This window comes from Varroa destructor, unplaced genomic scaffold (assembly GCF_002443255.2).
Source record: "Varroa destructor unplaced genomic scaffold, Vdes_3.0 BEIS01000003.1, whole genome shotgun sequence".
Lineage (NCBI taxonomy): Eukaryota > Metazoa > Arthropoda > Arachnida > Mesostigmata > Varroidae > Varroa > Varroa destructor.
The window spans coordinates 37,916,658-37,932,437 of NW_019211456.1; the positions used below are offsets into that span (position 1 = coordinate 37,916,658).

Sequence of the window (15,780 nt, forward strand, 5' to 3'; positions counted from 1 at the left end):
CCTTAAGATGTTAAAAACTTCGCGTCAAAAGCAGGTGCTATAACGATTTTACTGATACATATTGATTGGACTAAGTCACGGTCTAATCAGATTCAATTGGTTCAATCCTTTGGTTGACATGCAAACTAGTTCGAATTCCTATTTCTCTAGTAAACCGTTTTTCACTAAAATAAACGCACAAACAAATTAGCATCATGTGCGATGTTCATAACATGCTGCAAACATAACGTTCTTAAACATTGTATATATAGTAAATATATATATATATATGACACAGTATATAATGAACTTGTATTGATGTATACACGTAGATTTAAAATTTTATTGATTCTATTTAAAATTAAGTAAGTAGGCTATAAACAGCCTCTTTAGCTGTGTGAAAGGCCCTTCGACAAGCGGTGGCGGATTCGGAATTTTCACGTTGAAGACTTGCTAACGTCTGTCTTATTGGTTGCAACATATGCCCTGTTACCTTCGTTTTCATCTGCAAGGCGGTTTTCGAAATAATAATACGGCAGGTATTTCCATCTCCTGAAAGCGTGCTCTGGCCGAAGTTCTTCTTTATCTAGATATTTATTTAGAACCTGTAACCAAATAGTGTTGTCGTCACTAAATTGTGGCTTAGCTTGAGATGTTACAACTTAACAGATTATGAGAATAAGTAGAACACGGATATACATTTTCTACTTTGTTGTCACTTAGCTTGAAATATTACAACTTAAGAAAAATTACAAGAATAAGTAGAAAATGGATATAAGGTTTTCGACTCCATTATTGTATATATGTATAGAATGAAATCATTTTCCAAATCTCCGTAGATACATTGTAGATCACTTCAAGGAAAAACATATCGTCATCTACAAAACCCAGTAGATCCATCACACAGAAACGCTTGCATCACGCCCTAATTTAAAACTTGCCAAAACGTCTCCGGTGGCGTTGTAATGCTTTTGTTTTAGCTTGAATGCATTTTTTTAATTTTTTTAATATATATATATATATATATATATAATATATATATATTAAAAAATATATATATATATTATATATATTAGTATTAGATATGATATTAAGACAGTCACTAGCCTGAGGCACCCGTAGTATTCCATTTGTTTTTGCATGCGTCTCTCCGATCGTTAATAGCATTCTCGGTATAGCACACGCAGTCCCATTCACCGTGTGGACATATTTGCCTTCAGATGTAATCCCAAGACGATTAGCCTGGTATGAGGTACAATCCGATGTTGACGAGATCTCACCTAGTAAATATGAGTAAGTAATGTAATGGAAAAGAAGAAAAAAAAAAACGATTACGACCTCATCTTAACTGTGTCGATAAGAAGAAGCTTATCTGTTTAGGGGATAGCAGGCATGTAGTTTTCGAAATACGTAGATCCGGGTGCAACAGGACAGCAAGACAGAACTAAATTATAAATAATGCAGGCAATCTCCTATTTTTAACAGTACAACTTATTTCTTATAAATAATGTATCTGCGTTTATTACTTTACAATCTGATTTCAAAGGAACTGACTAATACATAATAGCGCTCATCAGCCGCGATACTAAATACGTTTGTTTTCCTTATTGAGAAAATCAAAAATATTTCCAAACTAGTTCCGGTTAGCTACTCGGATGAGTATCTTTTAGAATACAGATTGCCTAATCATATAACCATATTTTCTGTGCAGCTCATTTACTACTTGCATATGAATATAAAATGTATGTACAGCTTTCTGTCTCTTTGAGCGTATATAATACTTACCATAAAATCCGTGGCCGCTCATCCAAGCTTCTATATCGAATTTTCTGTAAGCGGAATCACCCAAATCTGCTGGTGGCATATCAAGCACCCTGAAATGTAGCCCAAGATCGGCAAACAATGACATCTCGATCTGTAAAAACTCTTGTTGTAACTCCTGGCTTCGCTCATAAGATCCTTCGGTGAGCCCGAACATTTCGACTTTCGTAAATTGGTGAACACGATAAAGGCCCTTCTCTTCTTTAAATGTTGATACTTCGCCTCGATAACATCGACTGATCGAGCATAGTTTTTTGGGTAGATGTTGACGGGCTGCAGGAACAAGACACATATATACGAAAAAATATGTCACTCAATTAAATAAAACAATATTTGGAATGCCTTTGAGACTACACTGGTCAAGACTTTCTCCAGGGAAAAATAGCGAGCAGCAAAGTTACAAGCAAACGTTGAACTGGAGACTACTTACGAATATCCTTGCCCTTAAATAAGTTTGCTAGAGCAATCTCCGATGTTCCCGAAAGACACAGTTTAGCATTATTGCTCGCCATGTCAACGTGGTAAACTTGGCTCCTCTGACCGGTCGTTTGCATCCCGCACAATTCAATATCTTCAGCCCTAAACAGATCCGGCACGGACACCAGTTGAAATCCATGGTTCCGTAGTCTGTCTAAAGTATACCGTATCAACGCCCTTTCAAGCCTAACAAGGTCACCGGTAAGAAAATAAGTTCTTTTCCCGCATATCATTGTGTAGTCGCTGTTCTGAAGCAAAAGTCCTGAACCCTTCGCATTTTCAGGCATTCGCCGGGCTGGAGGATCGACCTTACTGCCAAACTCGTGCGTTACAATGGGTTCTTTCGCATTACGAACAGCCTCATGCGTCCAATTAGGCAAACCCTTGACAAGAGTATGTAATCTGGAAGGTAATTCATCACTTATCTGGTTCAGTTGAGCATCTTCAGCCAACTTCTTCAGCTCGTCAATGTTTACCCAGTTTTTTCGAGCAGTAACGTTGCGATCAGCAGCTTCCAAATCGTTAAGTACCTCCTCAAGCAAAGGCCGGGCGTTGAAACATCGAATGCACTGGCTTGCTCGACCAGGTACCAACTAAAATAAAATGTTAATGAAAAAGTTGACTCGATGCTGATTGGCACAAATTAAAAATAATAGTTATAATAAGACTACCTTCAAATATGAAATGGAACAACAGGAAATAATAACTAATATTAGAAGGCAACGTTTTAGAAGATTGTACAACACTTACAAAAAACTTGATCTACACTTCTACGTTATGTGTTAGAAAAAGAATTGTGACATTATTGATGGTTGGGTAGTCAGAGCGAGCCATTTTTTGTGAGATTTTACACAGCATCAATCAATTGTTGTTAGCAAAACCATAATATTGAAATTAGGCGTAGGCCAGAGGCATTCTTGTGCTTAAGTCAGGGCACTGCAAATGATTATATTGTATTTTGTGTAAGGGCTCCACTAACATTTCGTGCAAGAATAAATATACCACTTTCAATAGAGAAAAATATTTCGCAACGTTATTGTACTGGGCGGTGAAAAAGGAAAGAACGTTGTTTATATATGCATAGAATGTATATAATAACGACAGCACTATTAAAGGTATCCCATTGCTAATGAGAGGATTACTACATTTCCTCTTCCAATTCTCAAATATATTTGCTCTACACTGGAAATCTATGGTCATGAGGTAAGGTCTTTTATAAGAGTTACCTTCGTAAGAGATAGTGTGTAAGGTAGAATAAAAAGAAAGTCACACTGCCAACCAAAACCTACCTAGTTTCCCTAAACTTATGCATATTGTCTCGACGCTCTGTTACCACCAAAACCAAGTTTTGGAACTATTAAGTTAATATTATACATATTCGATTTGATGTATTTAAATCACTAAAGCATTGGTTTGTACTTTTTTCTTCGCGTTTAACGTCCAGTACTTAAGCCTTTAGGCGTTACTTTGGACACCTAAGTTTTGCTAGCACAAAACGGAATGAGAATCCAGCAGACATTTCGCATTGCGCTCTCGCGAAGACGAAGCTTTCAATCAGCCTTGTCATCAGCCCCGAACACCGTACTGTTCTATGTCAAAATCTTCGGCTATGTAATTTTTATTTTTACCTTTTCTCTGAAGTATCACTGTGTGGTTTATCTTCAAACTACACAAAACGAATAAACTGGCCAAGAAAACTGTTTTAGTATTTCCAATGTCCTGACTGCATCTTACCCGGATCCTGGCATGCATCGTAACAGCTGTCAACTAGCTGCTGCTGTCATTAACAGATCTTAGAGAGAGGCGACTTCCTAAATGTTCAACGAATATTTGAAGCGAAATCAAATTCGTTCTGCGGTTTGCTTTGTACACCATCTATCTCAAGCACGGTCTGCGCGGTCAGTAGAAACAGTGCTTATTTACATTTTGAAAAGGCCCGCTTTAAAAGTTTACGGATAACGGCCAATTCGAATAGCAAACCACGAGATTGCAGCCTCTGAACGTTGAACAGCGACAGATGCTTTGTACATAATAAATAAATTCGTAATTGTGTTTTCGTATTTTCTGCTGAACATTACTTCACAATTTTTTCAACGTTTCCAATGATTTTGTCGACAAAGCGCCGCTCCAATTTTCGTCTGCTACAATGGTCGGATATAAATAAACAGATTTATCGGTCAGATTGTAGAACAGAGGACAATATAAGAAGGTAACACAGCGTTAAAGTAAGCCAACGAATGAGTGAGTGAACGGCTGAAAACGCAACAATAGAACGCAATACTCTTAAGGGTGCTCAGGAACATCAACGAGTCGTTCTGAGGGTCAAGTAGAGGCGGGCAGCGTCTAAGTAGTGTCATGGGGAGTGGCGCTGAGGTGAGTTTTTTGCCGTGCTGAGCAACGAAGTTTTTCGTTAATCGTGGTCGAGTGAACGGAAAGCAGTATGGAATGGTTTTTGTGACAGTTGTGATAGTAAATACGTGCAGTGACATGACGTAGTGGTGGTTAAGAGTGACAAGATTGAAGAAATCAGATAGTAAAACCTACACGAAAAAAGTAAGAAGACCAGATTGTTTATTCTATAGTTTACGAACGATATGTAGTCGGGTTAGTTCATTAGAAATTTTTTTTGTCATTATGCGCCTGTGCCTGAACGACACTTGGCCATACATCCAGTTGGAACTGATTGACTTGACTATGAGATACTGACAGGTGCCTACCGTGATGAATACTTCCGGTAGAGGTGAGAAGCGGGTTATATCCTTGATTGCGTAAGTGGAGCACGGTAGGTCAAACAAAGTCGCAGACAAAAGATAAAATTTTATAAAATGAATGCTGACAATGCACTGTTTGCTAGTTAGCTAAAATTCGAATGAAGCGCACTGCTAGTTTAGCTTATCGATGCGTATTGTTGGTCTACTTTTGATTCAGCTTCCACTGTTACCGTATGCAACTTCAGAAAAAAAGTAAGTTAAATGGAATATTCGTTCGATGCCCTTGACCACTGCAAACTAAACTTTGTATATGTTTAGATATTGAAAAGAACAATGTATTGTTGTGATGCGGCTCCCATTGTGTTTGACTGAATGTTTTACCCGACACCTGATGCATTTGATAAGTCAGCGGTTCTTTTTATCATATTTAAAGAAGAGAAAGTGCGACTAGTGGCCGCGCAAAGAGAAAAGCAGGATTTGTGTAGGGGGTCCTCATAAGATCATCTGTTTTGAGCAGCAGCATCCAATCACATTGAAGGGTTCTAAAAAGGATACATAGATATTTGCCGTATGACCTAATTAATATCGTTATCGTTAGCAAGACCGCGTCTATTTGTAGAACGTATGACAACGAGAATATAGCCTTTTTAAATTGATTAGTGCTACCTTGAGCCGTGATCTTGAAACATGCTTTGAGTCGATCATTCACCAACATTTGATAGAAACATCACTGTCCTATATGTGTAATATATATTTGGTAGGGTAACTAAAAATATATTGGTATGTATAACTAATGTTCAAAGTTGCCTATTACTCCTAATTAACCATTGATGTGTTGTTGTTCTGTCCTCGAGTATGACAATAATTCTCATTACTCTTCTATATTTCTATTCTATATTTAAATAGTTTATTTGTAAATGAGTTAAGAAGATGTCTTTACACGTACTAGTGTAAGTAATATATTGTACCTAGCATCCCCAAGTACCTTTAAAAATCTAAATATCTAAATATCTCATTGATATTTTTGCTTTAGATGGACTCGGACTCTGACCGGCTATCACGACGGGGTCAAAAACGCATCGTCGAGGTAAAGCTCAAGGCCCGACCAGAGTTAGCCGCGCGAAATGGGGAGACAGAAGATTTATGGGAAAAATTGGGATACGCGCGTAAATCTGAACTGGTTGATCCGAAATCAGTAAAAGACAACGTGTCACGTATTCACGTTAAACACTATACACCTGATAGATTTATCGAAGAGTATGAAAAGCCCTACAAGCCTGTCGTGATCCAGGGATGCACAGACGACTGGAAGGCTTCATACAAATGGACTGAGCAACGCGTGGATCGGAAATATCGAAATCAGAAGTTTAAATGCGGGGAAGACAACGATGGCTACAGCGTCAAGATGAAGATGAAGTATTTCGTACACTACATGAATAACAATGCCGATGACAGTCCACTGTACATATTCGACGGCAATTTTGGTGAGCACCCACGCAAGAAAAAGCTTCTCGAAGACTACGAAGTCCCTATCTACTTTCGAGATGATTTATTCCAGTATGCCTCGGAAAAGAGTCGGCCACCTTTTCGTTGGTTTGTTATGGGTTCGGCACGTTCAGGAACGGGTATTCACATTGACCCGTTGGGCACCTCAGCGTGGAACTCACTTATTGTTGGTCATAAACGTTGGTGCCTTTTCCCAACTGACACACCTCGCGAGCTGATCAAGCTTCGACCCGGGGAAGGCGGCAAACAGAACGACGAAGCTGTAGCTTGGTTCGATATCATCTATCCGAAGACACAGTCAAGCGAATGGCCCGAACAATTCCGGCCGCTAGAGATTCTTCAGGGTCCTGGCGAGACAGTGTTTGTTCCGGGAGGATGGTGGCATGTCGTGCTCAATATTGACACCACGATTGCGGTAACGCAAAACTTCTGCTCGGTCACAAACTTTCCAATTGTTTGGCACAAAACTGTGCGAGGTCGACCGAAGCTTAGCAAGAAATGGCTAGCTGAGTTGCGGATCAGGAAGCCGGAGCTCGCTGCAATAGCGGACCAGATAAACGTGAACGAGGACTGCGGAGTCGCTTCGGATTCATCGGGAGGCGATAGTTCGTCGAGTAGTTCGGATGATGATAGCTGCTGCAGCAGCTGTGAATCTGATTCGGGCAAAGAATCGCTGGCAGAAAAGAAAAAGAAGAAGCGAAGACGAAGCTGTGACGAATGCGCTGATGAGGGTGCGCAGGCTGGGACCGGCGATAAGCACGTCCTAAGCAGCGACAGCAACGAACGAAAAATAATGCGGACAGGAAACCCTGATGAGGCTGATAATGATGTTACGTATAGACAACAGCCTGTCACAGCAGCGAACGTGTGAGCAAACCGGAATGAGCATGAATACGCGACGAGACTACGTGACTACTGATAACAGCAGTAGAAAAAGCAGAAGCGGCAACGTCTCGTGGGCGCTAAAAAGAAAGCATTGATCTCGATTTTGATTAATTGAGTGAGGTGCGTACGAGATCTTTTTCGTATAGGGCTGATAATTATTTGTGACGAACGACCTTCGATGACGATCATTATGATGATAACGAAAGATGTTGAATTGAAACGATGTTGCAATTAACTCATATTAAGGTATATATATATATATATATATATATATATATATATTATATAAGCAAGTGGATATATATATATATATATTATATAAGCAAGTGGAGAGAGAGAGTTATATAGAAAAGATTAATGTAGCATTAGGATGATGATGACGACAACCTTTGAATATAGAGTATAAATATAGGTTTGAATGAATCTAGTAGAATTAAGGAAGACGCCGTCGTCTTGCATCTGTTGTATACAACTAGAACGTACCATGCTGCACCGTTTCTTTTGAAACGATGTTGTTTAGAAATCTAGTCCAGCTGGCGGTAAGAAAATACCACGACATCGGGGAAGACTAAATAGGCTGGACAAATGATGTTTGCCCGTGTTCAAATTAGCCCCATTTAGGATGTATATGGGAAGAGAGAGAAAGAAACTTTTGTCACACAATACATCTATAAACGAAACACACAAACAATAAGACGTTAACGGGTAACAAATAAGTGCATTCATGCATTCATAATATGGAAAGCACATAAGCAGAAATGAGTTTAGGTTCGTTAATATTAATCACACGTCTTGTTGATTAACAACAGTGAGCTATGCCGGTGAAGCAGCAGCATCAAACAAGACAAACCAACGTCCAAAAAATCGAAATGAATTACATAAACTGAAGAAAGAACTCCCGGTATTACAATCATTGTATAGAAAAAAATATGCAGTTATGAATTATTGAAATGACGTATCGGGTAACAGTATGATGTATTTATGGTGAAAACACAAGAAAAAAAATAAAGGACAGAGCCACTCACAATTGTTACTTGCAGTGAGGATGATGGCTGTAAAGGGACACAGTTAGATTTGTAGGTGAAGCTTGAGAAACTTCTATTTTCATCAAGGCTAGAGCAAAAGAAAGGAAGCAGGAGACAGAGATCAGGCAAAGAAATGCCGTGACTAAAATGCTGTGATTTCATCTCTTATCAAGAAACCACACGAACCATAACTATTTATTATAATAATTATTAGTAATTGCTATCAACCTAATAAAAAGTAAATGAACTTATATAAATAAACCAATAAAATGTAAATGTCTAATTACGGCTATTTTTTGGCGGCTATTTTTTGGCAGAACTTATTGCTAACAAGCATAACGGATAACCAGAGTAGCCATAGAGAAACGAGGCTGAATTTCCTTAGAAATCCTTAGAAAGTTTTGCTGTTTTGTTTCCTCTAGATTAATAAGCTTCATATGTTGTATGAATTCTAGAACATTTGAGAATATTTTAAGCTCTAGAATCTTAGAACTGCTGGTGTCTGTCGCTGAATCTTTGTGAAATCCACACACGCGACTAGCTACTAGCTTTTGAGTCTGAAATTTAAGCTAGCGTTATTAAATGATAACAGCTCAGCAGGAATGTAAACGTCAATTGACCTTACTTCCACGATTTTGCCACCATCACGAGCCTTCGAAACTGCTGCTTTAGAATTTCTAAACTCCTAAACTGTGACGACATACTTCGCTAGAACAGTAGTTGATTTTTTTCCACTTCAAGTGAGCTTCAGCTATGCTTACCTATTACTAATCACACTAGCAGTTTCTAAAAATAGGAAAAATTCAGAATGTATAAAACTCAAAGTTACACTTGGTAAGAAAACTCTAGTGATCTATAGGCTACGAATCTGGAGATTAATAACTTCAACAAAAATGCTTTCCATTGTCTTTTGTCAAAAAAATTCAGGGAATTATTAGTCAACTCCGTTTATTTAATGTATTTATGTCGAAGCTTCAAAAAGTTTTGCAATCTTTAACGAGTCTGAATGAATTTGTTCCAGTGAAACTAATATCCCCCTGTTCAAATAAATTTGTTGATACTTTCCTCACGTTAACACGCGTGAGCTAATGCTTTAATCCGGCTCATCGCTTTCTGAGGGTAGAAGGATAATTGAACAGTGCAGCATCAATCCTTACTTCAGTGTTAACGAAAAGTGATTACCTAAATGTCTGGCTACTGTAGAGTGTGTTATCATTATTTATTCAATCATTTCGTCTCCTTCTGCCACTTCCTTGAGACTAACTACTTCAAGTGTACCCTTTCCTTTTGTTTCCTTATGAATTATTTCGTCGAGAGCTCTATAATTTCCAGGATCTGTGAGAAAGACCATTTCGAGTTCACCCGCAACGTTGATTTCATCCAGCTCAGTAGATGAAGCCAGCTGCCATAAGCGGTCCCGAAAGGCCTTGCCCGATGGTATCACAACGCGCAGCTTCATTTGTGACCGCTCTAGTGGAATGATCTCCTTCAGCTTCTGGATGACTTCGAGAGCCTGTTGCTTTGGTGATCGGTTCATGTTCACCGAAAAGTGCACGCTCTTCATGGATTTTTCAATGATTGTTACGGGGTACGGCCGCTTCGTGTTGGGATTCACTGTCTTGTTTGCAACTATGTTGGCTATATCCTTAAATGTCGCATCAAGTTGCGCGTGTCGCTCTTTGTCTGATATCTGCAATTCTCCCTTATTTAAGATTTGCTCGCAGATTCTTGTTTGGTCATCACTGCCAAAACACTTTACAAGATCCTCCTTTTTTGCCACCTGTTTGCACAAAAAAATGCGGTTAATTCGGTCGGGAGATAATACACAGTGCTACCTCATAGCATTAAACACTTAATGTGAGCTCCCGCACTGTTAGCTCTATTTTGACATAAAGATGACTTTGAATAAACGTGCGATTAATCTTACCTTATCGATCTCAAAAATCATTAAATTTATGCTCAATGTAATTATAAAACAATATCTTTCAATAAAAAATGTTAGAGAAACAAATTTCGTGCTTTAGAAAATAAAGACTGCCGGAATATTCCTGATCTAACTGAATTGCTCTCGACAGTAAAATGCTGATAAATAAGTCCACTTTTTAAATTATTTTACGACTGTGATTTGAGGTAATGAAAAGCCGTTGAGGTTTTTTGAATTGTATAACAAAACCTTAAAGAAATGCGGTAATACAAGCGGTTGGCTCAAATTAAACTTTAGTAATGTTACCTGCACGTTAAGGCTAAACTCACATAAATTCGATAAAAAAAATTACGTAATAAACAATTAAAAAACAATATATGATTTTTATAGACGTTGACAAGACAGATGTTGTTCTGCCGAGTCTCGTTCGCGCAATTTGGTGTATTCTATGATACGCATAAAAATACGTCTTTAAGCTTATTTTAATTTGAACATGGTTTGGCGTTAAGCTTTCTTTTCTCGTACAAGGGAAGGAAAAGAAAAGTTTTTAAAGTACGACACGATTCGTTCACCTTACTCTACAAAGCTTTTTCCATAGTTTTACCCCTCGTTCAGACCTGTGCCAATCTTGTGTCAGCCTACCGGACATAAAGCCTTAGATATTTATAAACCCTGTCCCAGTATATGGGCCACTAGTCACTGGCTATTACGGAATTTGAGACAAATTTGACTCAATCGACTTCGTAGATTTAATGTATTAGTTAAATAAATATTAAAACAGTATTTCTCGATTGCACTGGATTTCAAGCCAATGAAGGGTGTTTGCATTATATAGGTAATTATAAATGCTAGTAGTTTTCTTACATAGTTCTTTGCAACTACCATAAACCTACCTCACCCTTCGAGACATTCACGTAAACCACATGCATTTGAAGGACTTCGTCGAGGTTCATTTCGACTTTATTTCGCCATGAAACAACTTTATTTTTGTAGCAGGCGATTTCGAATCGTTTACCGCCTTTCTTCAGTCGAACGACGGCAACATTCGTTAATCTGATTTGATTTGACGGTGTGAAGATCCTACTCATCGTTACTGTGGGCTATTGTGATTAGCAAAAAGAATTATAATATAAATGATTCGCCTGGAAGTGGCCTAATTTTTCTTTGTGTTCTGCAAATTCATAGGCCAATGATACCACCTGAGCGGTACTACAGCTGACTTGCAACGCGAAAGTACTTGATTAACAAAAGTTATCTCGCACCATAAAAGCTGGTACACATACTGCGATAGTTGTAACGCAGGAATATTTTTAACATACAGTAAACGCACAGTACAACTTAGTGTTTGTTCAAGCGAAAACGTTGTCAACTTGGGGCACTTCTTTTTCATTTAGCTAGACACTAATTGACGCCTGACCACAAGGTAGGTTTTGGCCACTTTCGAAAGCCGTCTGCGCAAAACAGTATTTGAAAATAGCGCGCTTTTGGCGCAAGCTACGAGTTCTTCGAAACATAATTATTCCGAGTTCTAAGGCGATGCTAGTTGTATTGCTTGTGACAGCTGCAGCATGTGATAGTTTAGATTCGAAACACAGCGTCTAAATACCGCCTCAGGTAAGAGAAACGCTATGTCATAAACTACAAGTAAACATTGTTCCTGATCTCACGGTTTTGTTAGTAGCTTCGCGCGACCTATCGAGTTGGCAAGTTAGATAACAATAGTGTTTAACATCAACAGTAAATTTATGTTCGGCAAAAACCAACAATTCTAGGTAGCTGACACCGTTACATTTGTGTCGTAACGTGAAGATTATCTCCATTACATTTGTTTCTTAAATAAATCACACCGTAACGTAAGTATAAACGTCGTTCTCTCTGGTGGCAATGTCCACTGTTTATCGAGCCTTGAATGTGAGTATCGCATGATTGAACCCTCCTCACTCCGTCAGCCGCATTGGTCCATACGGGTCTTAACACTATCAGCAAGTTTTCTTTACATCATTGGATGGACATCGTTGTTATTCGCTTGACTTTGCTTTGTATTCGTATCGTACTCAGTGTGCCCTGATAAGCCCAAATTTTGAAAATGTTTCGACTTTCGAAACTACTACGGGCTGCCACTCAGTCTTCCAAGGTGGCTCAAACGCCAAATATTCGCCTTCTTAATTTGCACGAGTACCAGTCGAAGCAACTGATGGCAGACGGTGGGGTGACAGTCCAGCGCTTCAAGGTAGCAGATACCATCGCTCAGGCGCGCGACATTGCCCAAAACACGAAATACGATGAGTTTGTGGTAAAGGCCCAGGTTCTCGCCGGCGGACGGGGCAAGGGAACGTTTAACTCTGGCTTGCGCGGCGGTGTAAAGCTGACGAAGAACCCCGAGCAGGTTGTTGAGTTTGTCGAAAAAATGCTTGGCTACCGGCTGGTTACGAAACAGACAACAAAGGAAGGCGTGATTGTAAAAAAAGTGATGATTGCTGAGGCATTGGATATTAAGCGTGAAACTTACTTAGCTATTCTTATGGATCGTACGTTTAATGGACCGGTTGTGGTTGCGTCGCCGGCCGGCGGAGTCGACATTGAAGAAGTTGCTGAAAAGAATCCTGAGCTTATCTACAAGGAAGTCATTGATATAGAGAAAGGCATCCAAGACGAGCAAGCCATAAAAATTGCCAGGAACCTGCAATTCGAGGGTGACAATATCAAAGATGCCGCTGAACAGATCAAAAAGCTTTATGCTGTGTTCCGTAAGGTAGATGCTACAATGGTGGAAATCAATCCTTTTGGCGAGACCCCCAATGGAAAGGTGGTGTGCTTCGATGCCAAGATCAATTTCGATGACAATGCGCAGTTTCGGCAGAAAGACATTTTCGCTCAGGAAGATACCACTGAAAGTGACCCGCGCGAGGTGGAAGCAGCGAAATGGAACCTTAACTATATCGGTATGGATGGAAATATTGCGTGTCTGGTAAACGGAGCCGGTTTAGCAATGGCGACGATGGACATAATCAAATTGCGCGGTGGAAACCCAGCTAATTTCCTTGATGTCGGCGGTTCCGTTGGAGAAGAGCAGGTCGCCGAGGCATTCCGTATCCTAACTCAGGATCAGAACGTTAAAGCTATCCTTGTCAACGTCTTTGGCGGTATTGTCAACTGTGTTACTATCGCTAATGGAATTATAAATGCATGTAAAAAGATCGCTCTCACCGTCCCTCTTGTTGTTCGTCTCGAGGGCACTAATGTCGATGCTGCCAAAGAACTTCTGACCAATTCAGGCCTGGCTATCCACTCAGCCAACGATTTAGAGGACGCGGCAGTCAAAGCGGTCGCTAGCTTGCGAGGTTAAAATCGCTCACATGCCCGGTGCGGTACCCTGCATAAGTGTGAAGTTATGCCAAATGCAATAAGCCAGTCTGTTAAACATCCTGATATAGGCCATCACAAGGCAGATGTCCGTAACACACAGTTCAATTTAATTTCGCATTTCTATCAGGAATAATAATATTAAACGTTTAACGAGGTAAAAACATAAAGGTACCTGACGATCAAGTATTGAGGTTTGTTATAAGCCTTGCCTATGATGGTAGATTGATTTTATTATTGTAGCAGTAGTACAGTCAGTATCGATTAGAATGACTTACCGATCCGTGAACGTCAGATTTCTTCTGTCTTCTGTCTTTACCGAATGTTTTATTAAACAATGCGAAAGGAAGTGAATCTGTAAACAGAGAAAGGTGTGCTGATAATAACATATGACAATCACACTGCATCTTTTTTCATAATAAGGCTTTTTATGTCAGGACGGAAACAATGAACATGACGTAGCAGGAAAGAATATAAATATATATATATATATCTCAACTACATGAAAATTTTATTTTTCTAAAAGATATTCAAGCAGAAGCAAAGCACCTATGAGAGATGGGACAATAAGTAAAAGAGTAAAGAAAAGTTTGTACAGTACGACTGCCGCTTATTATAATTAAGACATACAAGATCCAACCGGAAAACAGGAGGTTATTACAATAAAGTAAGCATGCATTATGTATATAAAGCTTAACAAGACTGTTTTCATTATTTCTAGGAAGCACTATTTGTGTAAACGAAAAGTACATTGTTCATAATTATGTTTTTACTTTTTTTTAATCCGTAAGTCCTAAAAGTGGAGCGAATGTCTTGCAGACATTAAACCTCGCCCGCATGCAATGTCGAGGCTGGCCAAAGCAAAAAGGGCCAGGCTTGATTGTCGAAACCATCGCCAATTATCGTAGTTACATAAACTATATTATTACGTAAGGGGATTTCTGGGCCAAATGGATTGGGGGAAACAGCGCCAGTGGGGTAACGAAATTATACCTCAGAGAAAATGAAGGAGTGGTTAGAGCATCGGGAGTGGTCGAGGTAGTCGGGCACCTTCAAGGCGCTTATCTTGCCAGAGGGTAATCTTTTGCGCAAGTGTGCTTGCCCCCCCCCCCCCCGGGGGATCACTACTGTCTAATCACCTGCGGGGACTGATGCACGTGCATTATGAGCGTCGGCTGATCTCGTTTCCAACCCAGCCCATGCCATGCATTGTACTTCGATTGAATATTTAATAGCAACTTGGGTAGCCCGTATACTTCGATGCCTTTGTATGAAAGTGCATTTGTGTAGATACGACCCAAAATATCATCGTCGACGCATTTAAAGTAAAAATTGACGATTACCAGCTTACTTGTAGCTTTGTGATAGGTACTATATCTAAAATATACCAGAATCACGAAATTACAGCATATTTTGTAAATAGCTCGAGACATGAAATACAACTTTGAAAATAATTTATCATTTTAAGCTTTAGAAACTGTTGTTGAACCACCAGCTACAACTGAGTATTTCTACGATAATAACAACAATGAAAATAATAGTAATCCAGTAATATTGATTGATATATAATGTATAGTATTCTGGGAACTATTTGAGCACGTCGTTCCAAAAGTAACAGATATTATGATAACATGTTTTTCAGCCAGATGCTGATAAACGTTACAGTTCTCGTTTAACTTACAGCCGCAATATATTTATGTACAGGGTGTGATAACTCGGCCAAATTATTTAACTTGTCGTTTATTATAGCAGAAATGTGTTCATCCGCTGTTTTTGATACCGGAAAGAAGCCAATTTTTTTAATAGAAAAAAGCAACAAGCTCATTACGAAAAAAGTTTTCTTGCTCGACGGTCTACGTTGTCGCTGGTTTTCATATAAATTCTAAAAAATCTAGGGAACACTCTCATGAGGCGAACCGGAACGACCTCAACAGTGTCTCATGTAGTCTCTCTTAGTAGAAAAACTCATGAAAATAGCTTTGAAGGTTTTTGCTACAAACATTTTACATTTTTCGACCGTTTAGGAGGTCTGGTCTGCTATCAGCTTAAAATTGAATTTTGAGTTGTTCTTATGTACGTATATATATGT

At 39.2% G+C, this 15,780-nt stretch overlaps 5 protein-coding genes across 9 annotated transcripts in view; 3 read left to right on the top strand and 2 right to left on the bottom strand.

The window, feature by feature from the left end:
• Window positions 1-281: 281 nt before the first annotated feature.
• SerRS-m (Seryl-tRNA synthetase, mitochondrial) lies at window positions 282-4,188 on the bottom strand. The gene is made up of 5 exons (XM_022800426.2): window positions 4,012-4,188; window positions 2,231-2,870; window positions 1,765-2,073; window positions 1,087-1,259; window positions 282-584 (listed from the first exon to the last, which is right to left on the bottom strand). The coding sequence occupies exons 1-5, from the start codon at window positions 4,027-4,029 to the stop codon at window positions 417-419; spliced, it is 1,308 nt and encodes a 435-aa protein (XP_022656161.1). The 5' UTR covers window positions 4,030-4,188; the 3' UTR covers window positions 282-416.
• A 278-nt stretch (window positions 4,189-4,466) lies between these two features.
• JMJD6 (Bifunctional arginine demethylase and lysyl-hydroxylase PSR) lies at window positions 4,467-8,687 on the top strand. 3 transcript variants are annotated; one of them, XM_022800422.2, is made up of 2 exons: window positions 4,467-4,650; window positions 6,022-8,687. In XM_022800422.2, the coding sequence occupies exons 1-2, from the start codon at window positions 4,633-4,635 to the stop codon at window positions 7,363-7,365; spliced, it is 1,362 nt and encodes a 453-aa protein (XP_022656157.1). In that variant the 5' UTR covers window positions 4,467-4,632; the 3' UTR covers window positions 7,366-8,687. The 3 variants fall into 3 exon arrangements, with proteins under 3 accessions (XP_022656157.1, XP_022656158.1, XP_086839789.1); XM_022800423.2 differs by having other exon boundaries at window positions 4,472-4,830; XM_086983663.1 differs by lacking the exon at window positions 4,467-4,650 and adding an exon at window positions 4,917-5,240.
• Window positions 8,688-9,335: 648 nt separating this feature from the next.
• Sbds (SBDS ribosome maturation factor) lies at window positions 9,336-11,748 on the bottom strand. Its single transcript, XM_022800432.2, has 2 exons — window positions 11,222-11,748; window positions 9,336-10,184 (listed from the first exon to the last, which is right to left on the bottom strand). Exons 1-2 carry the CDS (start codon window positions 11,414-11,416, stop codon window positions 9,624-9,626), a joined length of 756 nt encoding a protein of 251 aa, XP_022656167.1. The 5' UTR covers window positions 11,417-11,748; the 3' UTR covers window positions 9,336-9,623.
• Window positions 11,749-11,792: 44 nt separating this feature from the next.
• LOC111248304 (3-oxoacyl-[acyl-carrier-protein] synthase, mitochondrial) overlaps window positions 11,793-15,780 on the top strand; it is a 16,164-nt gene continuing 12,176 nt past the window's right edge. Inside the window, exon 1 of one of the 3 annotated variants that reach the window (XM_086983664.1) lies at window positions 11,793-11,942. The gene's annotated coding sequence lies outside the window, so the exon portion shown is untranslated. The remainder of the gene's footprint in view (window positions 11,943-15,780) is intronic. The other 2 variants (XM_022800424.2, XM_022800425.2) reach the window with 2 other exon arrangements.
• ScsbetaG (Succinyl-coenzyme A synthetase beta subunit, GDP-forming) lies at window positions 12,283-14,391 on the top strand. The gene has a single exon (XM_022800428.2). It carries the CDS (start codon window positions 12,415-12,417, stop codon window positions 13,672-13,674), a length of 1,260 nt encoding a protein of 419 aa, XP_022656163.1. The 5' UTR covers window positions 12,283-12,414; the 3' UTR covers window positions 13,675-14,391.

What these genes read in the sequence shown, in the direction of transcription:
- ScsbetaG (XM_022800428.2), top strand. Translation starts at nt 12,415, where the DNA reads ATGTTTCGACTTTCGAAACTACTACGGGCTGCCACTCAGTCTTCCAAG.
- Sbds (XM_022800432.2), bottom strand. Translation starts at nt 11,416, where the DNA reads ATGAGTAGGATCTTCACACCGTCAAATCAAATCAGATTAACGAATGTT. An exon ending in TGAATGTCTCGAAGGGTGAG is followed by an intron (nt 10,185 to 11,221) that starts GTAGGTTTATGG and finishes TTGTGCAAACAG; the next exon opens with GTGGCAAAAAAGGAGGATCT.
- SerRS-m (XM_022800426.2), bottom strand. An exon ending in ATTTAAGGGCAAGGATATTC is followed by an intron (nt 2,074 to 2,230) that starts GTAAGTAGTCTC and finishes TTGTTCCTGCAG; the next exon opens with CCCGTCAACATCTACCCAAA. An exon ending in GAATACTACGGGTGCCTCAG is followed by an intron (nt 585 to 1,086) that starts GCTAGTGACTGT and finishes ATTTGGTTACAG; the next exon opens with GTTCTAAATAAATATCTAGA.